A 20371-nucleotide genomic window follows, 5' to 3' on the forward strand; every position below is an offset into this window, starting at 1 on the left:
GGATAGTTCTTGGTACTCCAGTAAGCCATGCCCCCTCACTGCCTCTGAACACCTACTGTTCCTGCCTGAATGCCCTTCCTTTCCTCTGCTTGGTCAGCCCTCACCTCAAACCCATCACCCAGGCCCCACCTACACATCTCTCCCATTCCAGCTAGGTCCCCTTGCACAGTGGGCCCCAAGACCCTCACTGCCCCAGAGAGCTCTGACCACTCTCCTCTGCACCCCACTCTGGCTCAGTACCCCTATTAGAGCTCTAGTGGCACCCAGTTTTCTATGTATTTGTTTATACAGCCGCCTCCTCCATCAGATTGGGAATGCCAACAGGGGCTGGCAGCAAGCAGGCGTGAAAAATCAGTATTTATGGTGAATAAACCAGGCAAAGGGAAAGCAACCCCCCCACCCCCGCCACATGTCACCCCTGTCCACCACCCATGGGGCTGACAACCACAGGGTCTGGAGTTGATGACCGCATATGGAGGGGTGCATGCTTCTCTCTGTGTATGTGAAGCTGGGTGGGTAGATGTATGTCCGCGCTGTGTCCCTGCCTGTATGTGTTGCGTGCAGATGTGTGCACGCATACTCAAGTGCATGTGGGGGCTGGAGATAACTGAGCCCACGGCCTCATTTTGCAGGGCTGCCCACCTGAGAAGATGAGCTTCTCCTTCATGATGCTGACATCCCGGCTGGTCCGGCGCACCGCAGCACTCAGCATGATCTGCTCGGGGTTGTAGCTCCGTATGCCACCCAGGCGCCACCTGCAGAGATGGCCCATGGGCACAGGTCCTTTCCCACCCTTCCTTGGAGCAGGGATCCTGCCCAATCCCAGAACCTATCTGGATTTGGCCTGAGAGCCAGCAGGTCTCTTGTCTAACTGCAGATGGGGAAACGGAGGTCCAGACAAGGGCAGAGCTAGGGCTTGAATCAGAGTCTACTGACTCTCAGCAGGGCTCTCCAGCCTCCCCCTTGTCCCCAGAACCCGAGATCAGGTCCCCTTGCCCTGGAAGATGGTTGGTTTGGGGTTGGTGAGTTGTGTTTCAGGTGCCCACAGTTGCACACGGACTCTGGATGGGACAAACTGGGGGAGAGCTTAGCAGGCATGACTCTTGACACCCATCTGTGGGGTACACACCAATCTCAGGGAGTCCCAGCTGCTGTATCCTCCAGCTCCCCCTTGGGGCCAGGTGAGTGAAGCCAGTGGGGAAAGCCCGGGGGAGGGGGGAGTGAAGGGGGGGGAGGGAGAGAGGGAGAGGCTGTGGGGGCCTTGTCTTCACAGGTTCAGAGGCAAGGGTGTCCGAGTGACTTGGGTGGGGCTGTGCGGGGTGTGCAGGGGCCAGGCAGAGCCGGGGACTCGGGGTCCTGCGCCCAGCTCAGGGCAGTTCTTGCTTATTGCGGTTCTTCTCAACCAGCCCCAAATCCCTGGTCTCCGAACTTAAGACTTTACCTGCAAACTAGACAGAAAGATTCACTGGACCCCCACCCCCACTCCCACTGAGAGAAGTGCAGGGGTCAGCTTGGAAACAAGAACCCAACCCCCCAGGCACTGAGTCCTGCTGGGGTGGGTGGGGGAGCCCAGACTCATGAGAGATCAGTTGTTTCCAGATGGGGTCAGCATAGCAGAAATGGACAGGCAGATGGACAGGCAGGTGGATGAATGAAAAGAGCAGACAGACAGGGGAAAGCAAGAAGCAGAGGGGAAGGCAGCCTGTGCTCTGGCTGGGCTGGCTGCCCTACATGTCCTTGAGGCCAGCGACTGGGTCTCTTATTTGTCACAGTGTCCCTGGCACCAACCTCAAAACCTGCTGTGTGGCAGGTGCCCAGAGGATCTGTTGAGTGTATGAGTGGAGGGAGGCGGCCTGCAGGGAATGGTCTCCCTCAGGGTCCCCTCTTGTCAGTCCTCTCCTGACCCCCAGGAAGACCATGTCATGGCCCTGGCTGGACAAAGAGCAGGCCTGGCATGTCCATCCCAGCACCTGGGCCACCTCGGCTGCCCCCCAGTACCCTGGGGCTCCAAGGGTGAAGGCCTGGCCCCTTGCTGCAGGCCCAGCACAGGTGCAGCATGGGGGAGGGGGGTGTCTGCTGATGGAGACAATGAAGGAAGGACCAGTACATGTCCCTTCGCTGGGCTCGGTCCCTCAGCCAGGGAGCAGTTTGTAAAGCTATCTAAACCAGGAGGGCCCAAGGCATTGGACCAAGGTGGGGGCTTGGATCCCCAGGACCTAGGACTCATGTTGGAAATTCACAGTAAACCCAGGAGGAAGGTGTCAGGCCAGGGTCTCTGCAGCCAGGCACATCCAGGACAGGAAGCTCAACCACCATGGGGTTCCCGCAGGGGAAAGCAGGGAGGCTGTGTGTATAAGGCGGGAGGAGTCAGGTGGGAGGCAGAAACAGAGAGTGAGAGAGATGAGAGGCAGAAAGATAAGCAGCGATTCGAGAGGCAAAGCCCGAGAGGAGACACTGAGAGATGGGAAGGGAGAGACAGAACTTGGTACGGTCGGCGCAGGGCAGGGGTGAAGGCCCCTGCGAGTGCCAGCCGTGGGAGGGGTGGCCAGGCCCAGGCCCTCCCCAGGGGGAGCCGCTTTGGTGCTGAGAGGGGCCAGGTCAGCAACCTGTGAGGAACAGCAGGAGGACCAGGGGGCGGCGGGCGCACACGAGGCGAGATGGGGACAGCAGGAGGCGTCAGGCGAGCGGAGGTGTCTAGGAGGGTGACCCGCGAGGGACCCTGACCCAGGCACAGGCTTGGCGCACGGCAGGTTTTCGGATGGAACTGAAGAAGGCGATGGCAAGGAGGAGGGAGAAAGAGGAACAGGAGAGGAAGACCACACCAGAATTACCTGATCAAGTGATAGCTGTGAGATACCAGAGTGCAGCAGAGAGGGGGTGGGGAGAGAGGGGGGACATGCGCCGGATCAGAGCGGTGAGTGACAGAGAGAGAACGTCAGTCAGGAATAAAACAGCCAGTTGGGGGTGGTGGCTGGATCGGGGCCCCTGCCTGGCCTTAAACCCTCCCCCAGGCCCAACCCCACTTCCCCACTGCACCGCTCTCCGGGGTGCTACCCAAACAGGCAGGAGGCCTCCAGCGTGGCACACCCGAGTGCTGGGTGTTGGTGACAGCCCTGGGGAGCAGGTGAGGACAAGCCGGAGAGGAGCCCAAACCCGCCAGAGTCCACACAGCAAGTCATGGCAGAGCTTGGCTCTGGGCTCCCAGCTGGGTGTTCATTCCAGAAGCCGCTCAGCTCTGGCTGAGGAGGATGGGCTAGGGGACCCGCTGGGCAGTCCTACCCTGAACAGGCTGCCTGATCAGGGCTTCTCCAGGCCCAGGGCTCAGGAGGAAGTTCAACTGGCTGGGGTGGGGGCTGGGCTTGTGGGGTGTGCAAGGGAGTCAGAGCCTACTCACTTCTGGAGCACGAAGATGCCAATGATGAGCATGAAGGAGATCAGGTCCGCGGTGACCCACATGAGACAGTACTCGTCTGGGGGCTGTGGACAGATGGCGCCCATGGCCAGTTTTCAGTCATGGCCAGTCCATACCGGGGCTCTAGACTGAGGGTCCGTGGGTAGGACGACCCTATGTCACCATCAGGGAAGGAATAGGGAGGGCCTAGAGGGGGTTTGGGGCTTGGGGCCTTGAGATGGTATTTTGTAGGAGTGGGCTCTGAGGGGGTGTGTGTGTGTGTGTGTGTGTGTGTGTGTGTGTGTGTGTGTGTGTGTGAGAAGAGATGCGGTGGTCAGGGCAGAGATGGCATGTGTTAATAAGTGGGCTCTGAGGGTGTGTGTGTGTGTGTGTGTGTGTGTGTGTGTGTGAAAAGAGATGCGGTGGTCAGGGCAGAGATGGCATGTGTTAATAAGCCTGGAGGGTTTGTGTGCTTAAGGGGGCTCCAAGCAGAAAGTGAGTAAATGGAAGGCAGACAGCTGTATGTGAAGGTGTGAATGACGAGCAAGTATGCAGGGGTGTGTGTGAAGAGGCGCACGGCATCTGTGTGGGTGTAAGAGTACGTGTGGAGCGTGGGCTCCCCCTCCAGGGGCCAGGGAGAGCAAAGCCTCCAGTGCGGCCAGGCCTCCAGGGCCCTTGATCTCAGGTAAACTGAAGGGGGGTGAGGCTGTGCCAGGAGTCCTTGCTGTTGCTCAGCTCCTGTGGCCTGAAAATTCGAGTGTGCTCATTGCTGCTGCTAGTCAGTAAGTCACTTCACGTTGTTCTGAGCAGAGCCCTTGGAGGTTTGTAAGGACAACGGGCAGGTGGATGGACATACCATCCATAACCGAGATCCGATTCCGTGACCCTGACACTGTCTCAGCCATAACAAGACCCTTGGACTGGTTGTCATATCCTCAGGGAGGTGGCAGTAGGAGCACAGCAGGGAGGTCAGGGGTTTCCCGAGCCCCCAGGAGCAGAGCTGGGACTGGAGCTCAGGCCTGTCAGCAGGGGCTTGATCAGCCAGGTGAAAATTGGTTTTATTTGCTGTATTCTCAGAACGGCGTTTAATGACCCCTATCCTTGTTCTATTGTTACTTTATCTAATGCCTTCCCCTCCTTTAAAACAAAACATAATAAACGCCCCCCAAACCCAAACCCCAAGTACTAATTTACTCTAGGGCCCTTGAGTGATGTTTTCCTCCCCATGGGCTGGGCCCAGGTTCTTCCCACCCCCTAGCACCTTAGTGCAGACCCCAGAGGCCATGAAAATCCTCCTCACGCTCTGTTCCCCACCCCTGAGACCTCACCAGAGAGCCCCGAGCGTGGAGCCTGCCCCCCACCCCATGCCACAGGCTCTCTCTACACACCCCCAGGGACCCTCTGCCCCCTGACCATCCCCCAACTCACCATGATCCAGAGGGGGGAAGGCACCTGGGACAGGGTGTGGGAGTTGTCGGAGGTGACAGAGGGGACCCCCGCGCACCACAGCAGGGAGAACAGCCACGGCGCGTTGACCGTGTAGAGGTTCACACTCAGGTTCCAGGACGCATAGTCCCTGTGGGGCAGGCGGACAGAGGCTGTCAGCCCTCCGAGGGGGCCCTCCGGGCCCAGCGTGGGACGCCTCTAAAGCATGTCCCCCTTTATAAACCCACTATCCTCACCACTGTCTCCAGAGAAGGGAATCTCCACCCACAGAGGACCAAGCTCAGACAAAACCCAGATCTGCCAATGTTCTCAACCTCTACTCTTTGAACCACGAGCCCCAGCATGTCCGGCCCCCGCTGCATGAGCTGGGGTGGGCACCTGAGCTCCTGGCGGGACACCTGAGTGTAGCGCAGGTTCAGCCTCTGGATGTGGCCTCTCCGCAGGCTGGTGGCCGCCTCCTTGGAGCCCGACGTCTGCTGGAAGCCAGGAGCCACCTTCCGCACGAAGGGCCTCTGCCGGTTGGGCAGCCACATGACCTGCAGGCAGGAGGGGGCAGCCTCAGATTTCTCTTCTGTCACCTGGGGTTACAGCATCTACCCCTCCTAAAGCTCCCGGAAGGGTTAAAAGTGATGGGATATGGCCCACAGTGAGGCTCACGTGTAATAATCATCTACAGGGGACAACGTGGTCCAGCCAAGCCTGTGAACTGCTCTCCCCTCTAGACCCCTGTCCCAAGACTGATAACCCACGTCACTCTGTAGCTTGCCACCGGTCCCGTGTGCTGCCAGAAAGTGGTTTCCAATTTCTCTGAACTCTTGAGTATTATACCACAGGGATGCGGAAATACCAGTGTTCCAGAGAACCAGCTCCTGCCCTCTGTCCATTTTAAAGGCCTTTCTTGTTTCCCTCCCGTCCCCATGATGACCCTGTCAGGAAGGCAAGGGGCCCGCTCCCCCATCCTGCACATGTGGAAGCTGAGGTCCGGATGGGTGGCGTGGTGCATTGATGCTGGAGGCCTGCTTCAGCCAGGCCTGGGGCGCGGCTGGGCAGGGCCTCACCTGGTGTTGGGGGAAGCCGGAGCGCAGCAGGGCCTCCAGCGTGACGTTGAGGAAGCTGCCACGGTACGGGTGCTCCCGAGGCGGGTCACGCAGGTTGAGCAGCAGTGTGGCGTTGCCCTTGGCCAACTCCAGGAGCTCTGCCAAGCTGCAGATGGACTGGTTCTGCGCCTCCCTGTGGTCAGAGGGCGACAGGGAGCTGGCCGTCCAGAAGGGATCCGTCTGGCAGAGAGAGGGATACACAGGGCTGCCTCACCAGCCACCGAGCACGGAGCATCTGCTGGTGTGCGGGGTCAGGCAAACTGACGTCAGGGGCCCTGTGGGGAGTCTAGGAGATCCCACCCCTAACTTCTCCACGCCACCCCTGTTTCCTGAAAGTCATTTGCTTGGAACTTCTCCCAGACTCTAGCACATTTCTCCTCTAGTAGCATTTCAGACCAGGAACCAATCTCCCTCTGGAGTTTGACAGAGTTCCCAGTTTTTACCTGTTAACTATTATCATCACTGTCAACTTTTTCTGATGGGGAAGACAGAATGCGAACAAGCACTAACGACCATGACATCCGGGCTCCAGTGGTAGGAGCTCAAGCAGGCCACTAACCAGCCTGGCTGTGAGTCACTGATGCTAGGGGACTAGGGGTCCTCTGAGCTGCTGGCTGCCCCTGGCCCTCTCACTCTGTGGGGTCCCTGCCTGTGTTTTCCATGCCTAGGACTGGGACAGGTAGAGCCAGACCTTCAGGAACCACTGGCCAGCATTGAGCCTCTGCAGGATGGTCCAGTTCAGCATGGAGGCGGGCCTGCGGGCGAACTCCGGGAATTCCTCCGCCACGTTAGTGGTTCGCCGCAGGGTGTTGTCATGCATGAGGAAGGGCACGCCATCCAGGCTGCGGGAAGGCGGAATCCCCCAAGTCACTGTCCACCCAGGTCCCTCACCTGCCCACCAGTGATCCCCTCCACCAACATCCGTACACTCCTTCCCACCCACCTGCACCAGCCCCCGTGGTGGAGGTGGTGGAACCAGGCAGGCTTTGCTCCTCTCTGGGCCTCAGGCTCCCTGTGTGCACAGGGAGGACAGGGGGTGAGTCCCTCTGGCTCTGTGAGGGTTGGGGGGGTGGGTAGGGACTGCTGAAGAGGGAGGGCTGGGCCTGTTAGCAACCACTAGCAGACAAGGTGTGACCTCATTTGATAATGGGGAAACTGAGGCTGGGAGAGGGAAGTATCTAGCTCAAACGCACTAGCCCAGGAAGTGGTAGAACCTGACTTAGAACCCAGTCCATGTGACAGGACAGGACAAATGCAGGCCCCTTTGACACACTCCCCCTTAGCACCATCCCGGTCTACCCCACTGGAGCTGTGAGCAGCCCCTATGGTATCTTAGTGTGAAACAGTAAGAGGCACATGTGGCCCCCTTCCTCAAGGCATTTTACCACCATCTGCTAGAAAGTGATAAACACACAATTCTGTGATACCTACACTGGGAACGATGGCTTCTCTAAGGGTGGTATCTACGCTCAGAACCTCACGTGTGTGGTGCCCTTATTCACTCACTTCACCGCCTGTGTAAACTGCACACGGTAGCCCCGCTCTCCCCCCTCTCAGAGGTCATCTGTTGTGAGATTGGTATGAATTCTTCTCAACCTTTATACTACCAAGTACTTTTAAAATCTACATGTTGAGAACATAGAAATCGTTTTATGTGGTCTTCGAACTACAATATAAATGACATCACAGTGACTATCGCTCTGCACTGTTCTTATTTCACCTATCCGTGTTTGAGCTCCGTCTTGCTGAGCCATATAGATCTAGTCTTAACTTCAACTGGATCTGTGGCAGGACTCCAGGTCCCACTCCCCAACCCCTGCTTGAAGCAAGAGCGTCTGTTTATTTCCCTATTTTATATTCTGGCATTTGGCACAAACAGGGTGTGGGCCCTGCAGTGGAGCCAAGCCCTGGCCCTCCCTTCTCAGGCTCTGGGACCCGAGGTTCCTCCAGCAAAGTCCCAGATGTGTATGTGGCAGGGATGAGGGGTGCTGTGGTCCTCCCAACCCCCCACACTTACCTGATGGTGACATCAGCCTGTAACCCATACAGCTTCTGTTCCAGGGCCTTCTGGAAGGACATCAGCGTGTGCTCTGGGGCCAGCTAGGTAGGAAGGGAGAGCCAAGATTTAGCTGATGTACACCTCCCCAGCTAGTGTAGACCCTTCCGTGTTGGGAGGCTGGAGTAGGCCTGGTTCTAGTTCTTGCTCGTCCAGGCAGTAGCTGTGGGACCCGGGGCACCACGCAGCTTCTCCAAGGCTCCGTTTCCTTATCTGTTAAATCCTGCCTGCCTCACAGGTTTTCTTTGCAGGAAATGAGGCAGGGGTGGTTAGTGTTGATGTATATAAATGTGGGGGTGTGAGGGCTGTTATACAGTCCTCTGCCTTGTGGCAATCTGGGGCTGGGGCTGCAGCCATGTTTCCTCCTGGTTACACCCCGGGTCTGGGTGGATATCCCAGAGGGAGAGGAGAAGGTACTCAGGATGGCAGAGTTTCCACAGGGTGCCCAGTTTTCTCATCTATACAGACATGACAAGACGATCCCCTAGACCGTTACATGGATTATAAGCCCCCAACATGTCCGATATGCAGTAAGTGCTTAATAAGTGACTACTATTAGTCCTATAGCATATACACCAGAAGATCCTGGTTCTAGCCCTGGCCCTGTCATAAACTAGCTTTGTGACCATCGGTGCATCTCTTTCTCCTATGGACCTCAGTTTCCCCATTTTCCCCTTGGGCATGTATATTCAGTGTTCTCTGAATTCATTGGGTCCTTCCATTTGGGGGTCTTTCCAGTTGGGAGTTCCAGGTATCCCTCCCTAGTTCTGTCCAGTCTGAAGACCCTGTCATATCCTCTGTAGCCACTGGGCGTCACCACAAGACCAAGGATTGGGCTAGGACCCAGTGCGAGGGGTGGGGGGTTGGTTAAGAGGAAGGGAGGTCTTCTGGCAGTGAAGGGATGGGCTGCAGGGGGTTCCTGTGGCTGATTTCATTCCCACCAAGACACACTTGTGCCCACCTTCTCTCCCTCTGGCCGTGCCGCTCCCACACGTTAACACATTCCCTGCCTCTGGGAGGTGGCCTAGCACAGCAAGGGCTTTGGGGCTGAGAAGGAACAATTCCACCCCCCGCTCACCTCACCTCTGAACCTCAGCATCTCTAGCTATAGAACAGGCTAATGTTATCAAGCTCATTGGTGAGATGAGAGACATCAGCAGTCTCTATACCCGAGTTCCTTTCTTCCCCTTCCCCTGGGGCAGAGCAGCTTTGGGGGACACGGTTCCCTTCTCCCAGTCAGGTAAGCTGTGTGAGGCCCCACCCAGAGGCAGAACAGGGCCACAGAGGCATTAGAGACGGGCATGGACTCGGTGGAGTTCCTGCCCATCTCGCCTCTAAATGTCCTGCGGCCAGGCCTCTCACAAGTGACCACCTCAGAGGTGCCAAAGCTCCCTTGTCGGCTGAGGCTGCAGAAGGTAGACTGTGGGGAGACACAAAGGAGCCCAGCAGGGGCTACAAAGACCCCTGGGGAGCAGGGGAAGTGATGGGGAAGGGCAGAGGCTTTGTAAACTCAGGTCTCCCTGGGGTAGGTGCTGGCCTCCTGGAGAAGAGCCGTGGAAACCTAGCCTGCCCTGGCCAGCCTGGGGGCCCCAAGAGGGCTCCAAGAAGCATGCAGGATTTCAGGGCAAATTCTTTTTTTTTTTTTTTTAAGATTCTATTTATTTATTTGACAGAGAGAGACACAGCAAGAGAGGGAACACAAGCAGGGGGAGTGGGAGAGGGAGAAGCAGGCTTCCTGCGGAGCAGGGAACCCAATGCAGGGCTCCATCCCAGGACCCTGGGACCTTGACCTGAGCCGAAGGCAGACGCTCAACGACTGAGCCACCCAGGCGCCCCTCAGGGCGAATTCTTAATCCTTTCCTGCCTCAGGCCTAAGCCCAAGTGGGATTCTGAGTGTGTATGTGGCGGGGGCGGGGGGGGGGGGGGGGTTGTCACAAATTCGGCTGGGCAGGCCACTGTGGTTCAAAGTTCCAACGCTGGAGTTGGTCTGACCAAATGTTAAAGAACACACACACACACGTGTGGATCCAGAGGCAGTGATGCACCCAGGTGTGGACTCCAACACACGTGCAGGCGCAGTGACCCACGGGGCTGCGTCAGGCATTCGTGCCAGCCACTCAGCAGCCACCTCGGGGACACAACCAGCCACAGGCACAATGTGGGAAATTCTACAGGACAAATGACTCAGTTTTTTTGACAAACAGCATATGGAAAAAAGGGAGGGGGATTGCTATATACTAAAAGAAACTTGGAAGACATGTCAGCCAGATGCACCATGTGGACCCTGTTTGGATCCTGATTTTTAACAACTCAACTGTAAAAAGGTATTTTTGAAACAATAAAGGAAAACTAAACATGGATTCAGTATTAGATAATATTAAAGAATTATTAATTTGGTTATTAAAGAATTATTAATTTGGTTGGGTGTTAACAGCATCATTGTAGTTATCATTATATTAAAACAACGTCCTTAAGGATTAGAGATATATCCTGAAGTACATATGGGCAAAATGATACGATGTCCGGATGTCTGGAATTTGCTTTAAAATATTACAGCAGAGGGGTGCCTGGCTGGCTCAGTCTGTGAAGCATGCAGTTTTTTTTTTTTTTTTTAAGATTTTATTTATTTATTTTTGAGAAAGAGCGAAGAGTGTGGAGGGGAGGAACAGAAGGAGAGGAAGAGGGAGAGAATCCCAAGCAGACTCCACGCCGAGGGCAGAGTGTAGCCCAACCCGGGGCTTGATCCCACGACCCATAAGATCATGACCTGAGCCAAAGCCAAGAGTCCGATGTTCAACCAACTGAGCCACTGAGGTGTCCTGTGTCCTGGGCATGCAGTTCTTTTTTTTTTTTTTTTTTTAAGATTTATTTATTCATTAAAGAGAGAGAGAGGCAGAGGGAGAAGCAGGCTCCCAAGGAGCAGGGAGCCCGATGCGGGACTCAATCCCAGGACCCTGGGATCATGACCTGAGCCGAAGGCAGATGCTTAACCATCTGGTTTCAGTTCGGGTTGTGATCTTGGGGTTGTGGGATCAAGCCCTGCATCTGGCTCCACACTCAGTGTGGTGTCTGCTTGGGATCCTGTCTCCCCCTCCCTCTGTGCCTCCTACTGTGCTCTCTCTCCAAAATAAATCTTTTAAAAAATCTTTAAATTGCAGCAGAAAAGAAAAAGGGAGACAGATGAAACAATGGCAAGAATACCGATAGATGTTGAAGGTGGTCTTGGAGTCATTATACTATTCTTCGGTCTGGGATTCCTTATACCATTCTTGCAACTTCTATGAATAATAGAAATTTTTCCTACTAAAAAAATGATCTATGCTGGGGCCACTTGGCTCCTTCCCCTTGGCTGAGCACCTCCCCTTCAGTGCAGGAGCTTGTCCCCTGGCCTCCAGAGCAGGCTGGGTGGGTAATCTAGGTCCTGAGCAGAAGAGGGGCTGTAATCTTGGTCCCCGTCCACCTGCACGAGCTGTGCTTCTAAGTTATGCTCATGATAGTCTGCAGCATAAGGCTCAGAGGGGACTGGTGACACCCCCAAGACACACAGGCAACATGGAGCAAAACTGGACCCCAAATCCAGATCCCTCTGACTCCAAAGCCATGGCCTTTCCAGCTGGTTTCTTCCAGGAGGTGCTGGGACCAGCAAAGGGTATGTTGGGAGAGCACCAGGGTCCAGCTGGGCACAGATGTCTGAATCTTATCTAAAAAATGGGCACAGTAACACCCACCACAGATAGTGGGGAAGAACCTAAGGGTGATTCACAGCCCCATCAGACTCAACACCTCCTTTTACAAGTTACTTTGTGAGGCCACCTTGACTACCCTGAAATTCAATGACATCATGGAACTCTCAATCACTGCAAAAAACAAGAAAAAGCTCTCACGAGGTCCTCAAGCGCCCCCTGGGGGTGGAGAGTGGTACTGCCCCTGTTCAGAACCACAAGTCAGGGTGTTCTTGGAAAGGAATCCCTGGTCCAGAGAAGGGAGAAGGCCTGCCCCAGAAAGCAGGAATGTCTGCCTCTTATTTTCTGTGTACCAGGCTCATAGCTGGGCACTTCACATGTGCTAAGTCCTGCTTTGCATGGCCCACTGGCGCAGACACTCTCGTTAGCCCAGAGCACAAGATGAGGAAACGGGCACAGAGCAGATAGGGATCGATCCAGGCTCCCCCAGCTGCCAAAAGGCTGAGGAAGCATGACTCTAAAGCCATCCTCTCAAATGGAAGGTCTACTGTGGGGTCACAGGGCTCTGACTTTGACTTCTTCCTCTCTCCAATTCAACCCCATTCAGCTACCTTCCCTTTAGCAGTGGGCTCTGAGCCGTACCCATCCCGTCCACCCCCCCCACAGCCTGAAAGGTGCTCCTGCTGACTCTTGGAACCCAGGGCCCTGCTGTTCTCCCCACACCTGGCACCTCTCTCTCCCGGGCCTTCCCAACCCACAACCTGGCTGGGTCTGGCCCCAGCCTGAAGCCCTCCTGCATCTTCCCAGGGCCCTCGGGATACAAGTTAAATCTTTTAAGCAAGATGCCTTCAGGATGCTTCAGGATTCAGTCCCATCTAAGCTCCCCAGCTTTTCCACCAGTTCTTCCCAGATGCCCTCCGAAAGGGCTAAAGATTATTGCTGTTACTACACTACGCTTATTCTGTCCCTTTCCCTACAAGGTCCTCTCTACAAGGACATAGGTCTTGGCCTGTCTCTCCCAGAATGGCAGCTCCAGCCCACCCCGCTCTGTTAGGACGCTCAGGTGGCACTCACCATGGGGGCGCCGCGGTGGCCGATGAGGGCTGGCTTGGGGCCCAGATCCTTCTTCTCCATGATGCAGGGAGAGGAGATGGTGAGAGGCACCAGGTAGAAGGCAAACACCACGGTGAAGAAGGTAAAGAGAATGGCCATCTGGGAGGCTGCAGACAAGGGCCGTGAGTGAGGCTACCTGGTGAGCTGTGTGGCTCCCGTGAGGCCCACCCATGAACCCTGGGCAGCTTGGAGGTGGGGGGGATGCTGGACCTCTCTTCCCTCCCCCTGTCAGGACCCAGATGCTCTGCGGGGACCCTGCACCACGGGCAGCCCCCATTCTTGCTGGGAAGGTGAGCTTGACTTTTCACTCCCACATAGACAGGCAAGCAGAGGAGGAAACATGCTGCAGCCCTCGGTGGAACCTGTGGGCCACTCTGAATCAGAACCCTCACGCTGAGAGCAACACCTTATCCCCAGGCCACCTAGGTGACGTCCAAGTGAGGGCAGGATAAGCTGGTTTGGGTACTGAGAAGGCTGTCATACTTACAGGATCGTTCTGCCCGGGCGAACTGTCCCGCCACGATCCAGGAGAGCGCAGTGATGGCGGCCAGGGCCCCCACGTGCAGGAATGGCGCTGTGCCCTTGTGTGTGGGAAGGGGCAAGAGGGACCATTGGCTCCCAGCCACGCCCATACCCTCTGGTCACCAACATCCCGACAGCCTGTCTCTATCCATGGGGCAGGCAACTCTGTCTCCATTTTTTAGTGGAAGGAAACTCGGGGTGCAGAAACCCCAAGCTATAGCCCCCACCCTGCTCTGACTTACTATGTGACCTAGACCCGCTCCCTGCCCCCTCTGGGCCTTTGGAGAGATGTGAGCGATAAAAAGGCACTGCCTTGTTTGGAAGGTCGCGAGGAAGCAGCTGCCCAGCGACCCCCGCCCCCCACACTCACCTGCAAGGAGATGAGCAGCACCTCCCACTCGTCCTCCCACAGCTGGGCCACGGCTGACATGGCCACCACCGTGGACACGAGGATGACCACCAGCCCTATCTGGAAGCGGAAGAATCACCAGACAGAGGGTCAGAGCAGGTGGGCCTGGACAGCCCGAGCGTCCCCAGTGTGTCACAGAGGGGGGCAGAGGCAGCAGGGGGAGGCCGAGAGATGGACACGGGGAGGAATGGAGAACGCGAGACCCACAAAGCAGGGAGGTGGGGAAGCGGAAAGGAGGCACGACTGACAGAGAGCCAGAGACAGCCAGCCAAAAGTGACAGCGAGGGACAGGGGCGGAGGAGGCAGGCCGACCTCAAGAGGACAGAAGGGAGGCCAGAGGGGAGAGAAGGTGGGAGGAAGCGGGCGGGAGGCGGAGGCTCAGCCCAGGGTTCAGCCCCCCTGAGGGTGTGAGGAAGGAAGACACTCGGCCAGTGGGGACCTCTCCTGGGCCCAGCCGGTCACGTCTAAGGCCTCTCCTAGCCCTGCCAGCAGCCCTTGGGGTGAAGGGTGACTTGTCCAGGCCTCGGGGGCAGGAGGCTGAGGAGCCGGGTCCCCTGCAAGACTGATAGCGCCTGAGGTTGCAGCCAGCAGAAGTGAGGTGGGGTTCTGCCCCACGGGCCCCACTGCCAAGGCTTGCTTCCAACTTCTACTGTGTGCGGTGGGGGCAGGGGGCCGGGGGGCGGGTTGCCCCCGGAGCTGCCTCCTGGAGAAAGCAAGGAGCGTGACTCCGAGGGAAGACGAGACAGGACCTCCACAGGACAGACAGCTTTGGGGACAGATGGATCTGAAACATCTCATGCAATGCAAGATGCTCCCCCAAACTAAGTGAAGCCTGGTTTCTGACTACTCAGTCCCCAGCCCCCCACCTCAACACCCCTTCCCCCCGACCCCAGCCACCTTCCCCTCCCTGCCAAGCCTGGCACCTCTAGGCTCAGGTCACACCTCTCCCCCAGGTCCCCCACCCCCCTCTCCGTAATGGGCCAGTCAAGGCCACCACCCCCTGCCCCGCAGCTGCTGCAAGCTGTCTCCTCACTGAAACCCCCTTTCTCTTCCTGCAGGGCCTTCCTCGAGGCAGAAGTCTTCTGAAGGCCCGCCACCAACTGAATGAGCTGGCACGGGGAGGCCAGAGACAGCGGTTGATCCATCTTCGTTCCCTGCCAGGCAGGGAGGATTCATCCTTGCCTGGGATTAAGTTTTCCTTTGGAGGTTTGTCATTCCAGCCCATCAGCCCGGAAATGAATGTTCCCATAAGAAGCAGTAATAAGGCTGAGATGGGTGGGGGCCTTTATGGGCTGAAAAACGAGAAGAGGAGAGACGCAGGCAGACAAGAGGGCCCGCGTGCCCGGGGCCAGGGGAGGGACGTCCTGCTTTCCTCATGTTTATTCTTCTAATGTCTCAGGTGAGGTCACGATCACCTTGATTTTACATGCAGGGAAACCGCTCAGCATGAGGGCTTGCTTGCCGTGCAGCTTTGAGGGGGCAGATCCAGAAGCGAACCCCATCCTGCCTGTCTCGGAGGTCGTGCTCTTTCTGGGGTGTCCCGCTGCAGTGGAGGGAGGCCAAGGAGTGTGCTTGCCATCCCTGAGAAATCCCCCTCCACACATGGGCTCCCTGCGTGCGCCCCCCGCCCCGCCCCCTCCAGGCAGGCCCTGGGCACAGCCAAGGTCTCTGAAGGATTGTTTCTGACATTCTCACCACATTGAACTGCTGCTAGTGGAGAGGCCTGCGATGACACTGATTTCCCATAATCCTAACGCAGTTAAAATTGTTATTCTCTCCGAGTCTTGCCATGGCTGTCGTGGCAACCATTATGCTCAGCAGCATCACCACGGTGCTCGATGTCTGTGGGGTACCCTCCCCCCACCCCATGTTGTCTCCCGAAGCCACAGTAACAGCACCGGTGCCCAACGTGACCATTGTTCCTCAAATCTCTCTGGAAAGGATAAAGCCCACCCAGAAGGCCCAGAGATGGCGCACTCGGCTCCTGTGAAAGCGGTCTTTGGAGTTCTGTGCAGGGGACTGTGGTTTGAGAGGACAGTGGGAGGGACAGAGGACACAGGCAGCCTGTCCGTGCAGTGCGGGGCTGGAAGCCGGCCTTGCAGAGGGGCTGCACGGCGGCCTCCCGGGGGCGGCTGGACGCTGGGCCCTGCGGTCCCCATGCAGATGGTTGGCCAGGGTTCGGGGCCCCGCACGTCCCCTCCCTCAGTCAGACCCCGGTGATACGGCCCTACGGGGAGAGGCTAGCCTCCGGAAGCACGTCTCCTGAGCTGTGCAACGGGGAGAGAGAGTGCCCACCTGAAAGGGGTGTGGGGACAAGGGAGAGAAAGCAGGTGGCGTGCTAATAAGCACGGTGGTCGGCACCCCGAGAGTAAACGCTTACTAAATGTTAGTGGCAGAGTTTGAGACACCTCCTCCGGGCAGGCCCTGGGCTGGGGGCTGCTGCCACTGCAGCAGACGAGTCAGGCAAGGCCACAGATGGGGGCGGTGGGGTCTGACCGGGGCCAGGACGGGGAAGGGCCTGGGGAGGTGGGAGCCGATTCTGGAGTGGTGGGTGGGGCGGGAAGTGGGGCATCTAAGGGAAAGGACCTCCTGTTTACTGGAAAGCGCCGAGCACACTTCAACCTTCTCACCTTCTGGGCCCCTGGACTTGGCTCCTGTTTCTGGGAAACAGAAGCTTTGGGAGGACTGGGGAGGAAGGGGGAAGGTCCCCAGGTGGACTCCCAGATCTGCTCACAGTACCCTGCCTGCCCCAAATGACTCCCTCTCTGCACCATCCTGGGCCCCTCTGTTCTGCAGCGCACACCTACTCATGACCCCAGGGAACCAGAGACTCTCAAAGATAATGATTAAAACATCAAACTGTCATAGGTAAAGCAGTACGATATTGGCATGGGACTGGAGAGAGAAGTGGAAACAGATCTTTTTTTTTTTTCTTTACGCAGGCTCCCTGCCCAGCGTGGATGGAGCCCATTGCGGGGCCTGAACTCACAACCCTGAGATCAAGACCTGAGCTGAGATCAAGAGTCAGATGCTTACCTGACTGAGCCACCCAGGTGCCCCCAGATCTAAATACATTAAAAAAAAATTAGTCTAATATAAAAGTGTCATCTCAAGTTAGAGGGAAGGAATGGATTACTGAACAGAGAGTCGGGACCTGGGAAGCCATCTAAAAAAGAACAAAGATCACATTATACCCCCAAATAAATTCCAGAAAGATAAAACAGGTAAATGTTGGGGAAAAAAAAAAAAGTAGAAACCTACAGTTAGCAAGTGATACCAGCAGAGACATTTTTTTTCTGGGAAAGACTTTTCTGACCAAAACCCAGGAGACTTCAAAGAGATGACACATTCACACCCTGAAGAATAAAAAAGTTCCTATGGCAAAAAACACAAGCCTAGTCGAAAGACAAATAAGAATTATTTGCAGTTTATCGGCCAAGGGGCTAATTCTCTGAATCTAGAAAGCACTCCTCCAAATCAATAAGCGAAAAGCAAACACCATCACAAAAAGGACAAAAGAGAGGAAAAGCCAGTTTACAGAAAAGGAAACGTAAGTGACTCCAGCACGTGGATTATGCTGAATCTAACTCATCATAAGGGAAACCCACATTTAAACTAGTGGCATCTTCACCCGATGGATTGGCCAAAGTCAAGAAATCGGTGAACGCTTTATGGTGAGGGTGTTTTCTAAGCCCAGACTGCGGGTCGTGGATCTGTGGCCCTGGGCAATGCGGCTACGTGGCAAGAACTCTTTACCGCACACTCCCCGGCCCAGCTCACCGCTACGCTGCGCTGGTGAGGAAACGAGAGCGTGGGGTGTCGGGCAGCCCCATCAGCTGCAGGAACCAGGGATGAGCCGGTGGGGCTGGGGTGAGGGGTGGATGCCAATGGGAAGGCTCTCAACACACGAAGGGCAAGGAGCTCTGGTTTTGCCAAGGTGCAGAAGAGAGGGAGCCGGCTACTTTTGGGGAAAGAAGGAGGAAAACAGGAAATGTACATGCATATTTGCACATACTTAAAATATCTCTGGGAAGATAGCAGGGAGATTTGCATTCCATACTTCCTAGTACTTTTAAAATTTTGAACCGTGTCAATGTATTAGATGGTCAAACATTGGTTAAAACAAAAAATAGGATTCTTTAGAATCTTAGAATCCAGTGACAGAATCTTCGAAACAGAACGGTAGAATTTCCAGGCCCTGCTTGAATCCTCCCAGCCCCTAGGAACTCCCTCCCTCCTGGTGCAGTGGGTCCAGCTATGGATCAAGTCTGCCTAGAAAGACCTTGCTCACCCCGAGATCTCACGGGAGGGGACCGAGGGGGGAGGAGGGCAGGACTGGCACCCCAGGAGCTGGCCCTGGTGCCCACGAAGGGATCTGATCCTTCCAGCCCCAGGGGACGACTCCCTGTACTGATCTGCTATCCGGGCTGGCTCCGGGCCTCCGGAGGCCTCTCCACCAGGATCAAGCAGGTGTGACCCGGCCTGCTGAGAAGCAGGCATGAGCCAGAGGAGGGGACCCCAGTGGGTGCCGGCCCCACCTGGCGTGCTGGCTGGGGCAGTTCTTTCAACTGTCAGCTGCTCAGCCGGAAGAAGAAAGTGCCTCATGAGGGGACTTCAGAAGCCCAAAGGAGACCTCAGGATAGAGTGACAGGCGGAGGAAGGGGGAGGGTGGCCGGCTGGTCTTCACTCCTCTCAGACTTCAGTCACCAGGGTCTGACTCCCCAGCGTCTGACCTCGGAGGCCCCCCTGGATGCCCACTGGCACCTGCCACTCCGCACAGCCCAACTTCTTGCCCCCACGCCCCCCCCCGTCCTTCTTCTGGTTCCTGCTGCATGTCCCCCTTCTAGCAGGAAGTGAGCCCTCCCCTTGTCACTCTGCACCCCTCTCACGGGCTCATGGTTACTTCTGGACATTTCTGCCCCTTCCTAAACAACATGCTCACTCTGAGCCAGGCTCTGGGAAAAAAGAAATGTCCAGCCTCCCTCCAAGGCCCACATGCTCCGGGGAAGGAGGGGCTCTCTTGATGGGTTTTCTACCACACCCCATGCCCACTGAGGCCCCGGGAAGGGCAGGCATCGGTCACATACATTTAGCACCACGCGTGCAATCAACGGCCTGAGTGCTGAGGCTCAGAATGTGTGTATGGGCCCAGTCCTGAGGGGGCACGGGGGACATGGAGATGGGCAAAGCCAACCTGGCTGGCAGGGAGCTCCCAGACTGGGGAGGGCTGGGGCGGGGGAGCCCATGGAAGTGGGCAGCACAGACGCTCAGGACTGTGGCAGGGGAGCCTGCCAGGGCTGGAGGATCTTGAGCAGACTGTAGGTAGGGGAGGCAAACCAAGGAAGGAGTCCAAAGGAGAGAGAAAGGGAGGGCAAGGGCGAAGAGGTAGGGCAGAGAAGAGGCCGCCGTGCTGGGAGGGCCTGGACTGTCTCATGTAGCAGAAGCTGAGGTGACCGTCCCACACAGGAGCTGTTAGCGGGGCCCAAGTCCTGCAGGGCCTTAGTGCTAGTCGGGGAGGTGGGATCACCCCGGGAGCAAGGGGAGTGGTGGGAAGGGCTCTGAGTTGGGAGTCCCATCCCTGGGCCGAGTTTTACAGTGGGGGCTCACTGAAGAATGAGGAGGAGAGGGGACCGGGGTTGTGACCTGTGCTGGCCAGTGAGCAGCTACAAAGCTAGGATCTTATTAAGTGGGTGACCCCGGGCAAGTTTCGTAACCTCGCTGTACCTCAGTTTTCCCAACTGTAGGATGGGATGATAACAGTATCTACATCATACGGCTACCGTGAGGGTTGAATGAGTTAGCGGAGGCCAGCCTGTGAGAACAGGTGTGGAGTGAGTACTCTGGTAGCTACTGAACTGTCATGGGGATCCAGAGGAAGGATGGCCTCCTTCCAAGGAGCGAGGATGGCGTGTCCAAGCTCGTACTCTGCCGCTGCCGCTGCCGCCTACAGCCTCGACTCCCTTTCCCCAGCCCCCGCGGAGGTAGCCCTTACCTTGTGCAGCCAGTGCAGGTTCATCTGCTGGCCCACGGCAATGTGACATAGTGCCAGGACCTGAAGAGGGGGCCCACAGGGGGACAGTTAGGGCCCTGTGTGACCCGAAGGTTTCTGCTAGTTCCCAGACACTCTGCCACCCGCTGCTACTCTGGGCCTGGCTCGGAGCCGTCGACAAACCTCCCCATAGGCCATGGGAATGCCCAGCCCAGCCCAAGCCTGGCCACCTCCCAGATTATTCTAGGCCTCTAGGCTCCTCCTCCTCTACAATTTCTCCCTCAAGAGCTCACTGGGCCCTGCTGCACTTGGGCTGCCCAGTGAATGTCTTGGGAGTTCGAGGCCCCAGGATTCTGAAGCAGACGTGAGCCTAGTCCCCCGAGAGCCTCCAGTCCAGCAGGGGGATTGACCCAAGTCTGAGGGAATAGAGAATTGGGAGCAGGAACCAAAGCAGAAGCTTCTGGAAGAGTCAGTCTGCAGTGGGCCCTAACAGCAAGATGGCTCGCACTGGGTCAGGAGGAAAACGTTCCAGGATGGGACAAAAGCAAGAGGACCTCCCACCTTAAGGGCGACCAGCCCCAGCAGTGCAGGAGGCTGAGAGGCCCTGGCACAAGCCAGCGTCCCCCTTTTGACCAGGGTGGCTCGCCCTCCCCCTGGGAGCAGGC

The 20371-nt window shown here is 56.7% G+C and overlaps 1 protein-coding gene across 5 annotated transcripts in view; it reads right to left on the reverse strand.

Annotated features, from left to right (window-relative positions):
• GDPD5 (glycerophosphodiester phosphodiesterase domain containing 5) overlaps window positions 1-20371 on the reverse strand; it is an 82848-nt gene that overhangs the window by 2985 nt on the left and 59492 nt on the right. For 3 of the 5 annotated variants that reach the window (XM_073879725.1, XM_073879724.1, XM_073879726.1), the window contains 12 exons: window positions 19710-19769; window positions 13679-13777; window positions 13274-13367; window positions 12748-12893; window positions 7952-8034; window positions 6626-6776; window positions 5896-6114; window positions 5216-5373; window positions 4820-4967; window positions 3395-3477; window positions 2832-2846; window positions 643-755 (listed from right to left, as the gene is read on the reverse strand). In XM_073879725.1, the coding sequence (XP_073735826.1) occupies window positions 643-755; window positions 2832-2846; window positions 3395-3477; window positions 4820-4967; window positions 5216-5373; window positions 5896-6114; window positions 6626-6776; window positions 7952-8034; window positions 12748-12893; window positions 13274-13367; window positions 13679-13777; window positions 19710-19769 (1369 nt within the window). The remainder of the gene's footprint in view (window positions 1-642; window positions 756-2831; window positions 2847-3394; window positions 3478-4819; window positions 4968-5215; window positions 5374-5895; window positions 6115-6625; window positions 6777-7951; window positions 8035-12747; window positions 12894-13273; window positions 13368-13678; window positions 13778-19709; window positions 19770-20371) is intronic. The other 2 variants (XM_025894465.2, XM_025894464.2) reach the window with 1 other exon arrangement.

The sequence above is a fragment of the Callorhinus ursinus genome, unplaced genomic scaffold (genome assembly GCF_003265705.2).
Source record: "Callorhinus ursinus isolate GAN/ISIS: 27379988/994484 unplaced genomic scaffold, GSC_fseal_2.0 scaffold35, whole genome shotgun sequence".
NCBI classification, from domain to species: Eukaryota; Metazoa; Chordata; class Mammalia; order Carnivora; family Otariidae; genus Callorhinus; species Callorhinus ursinus.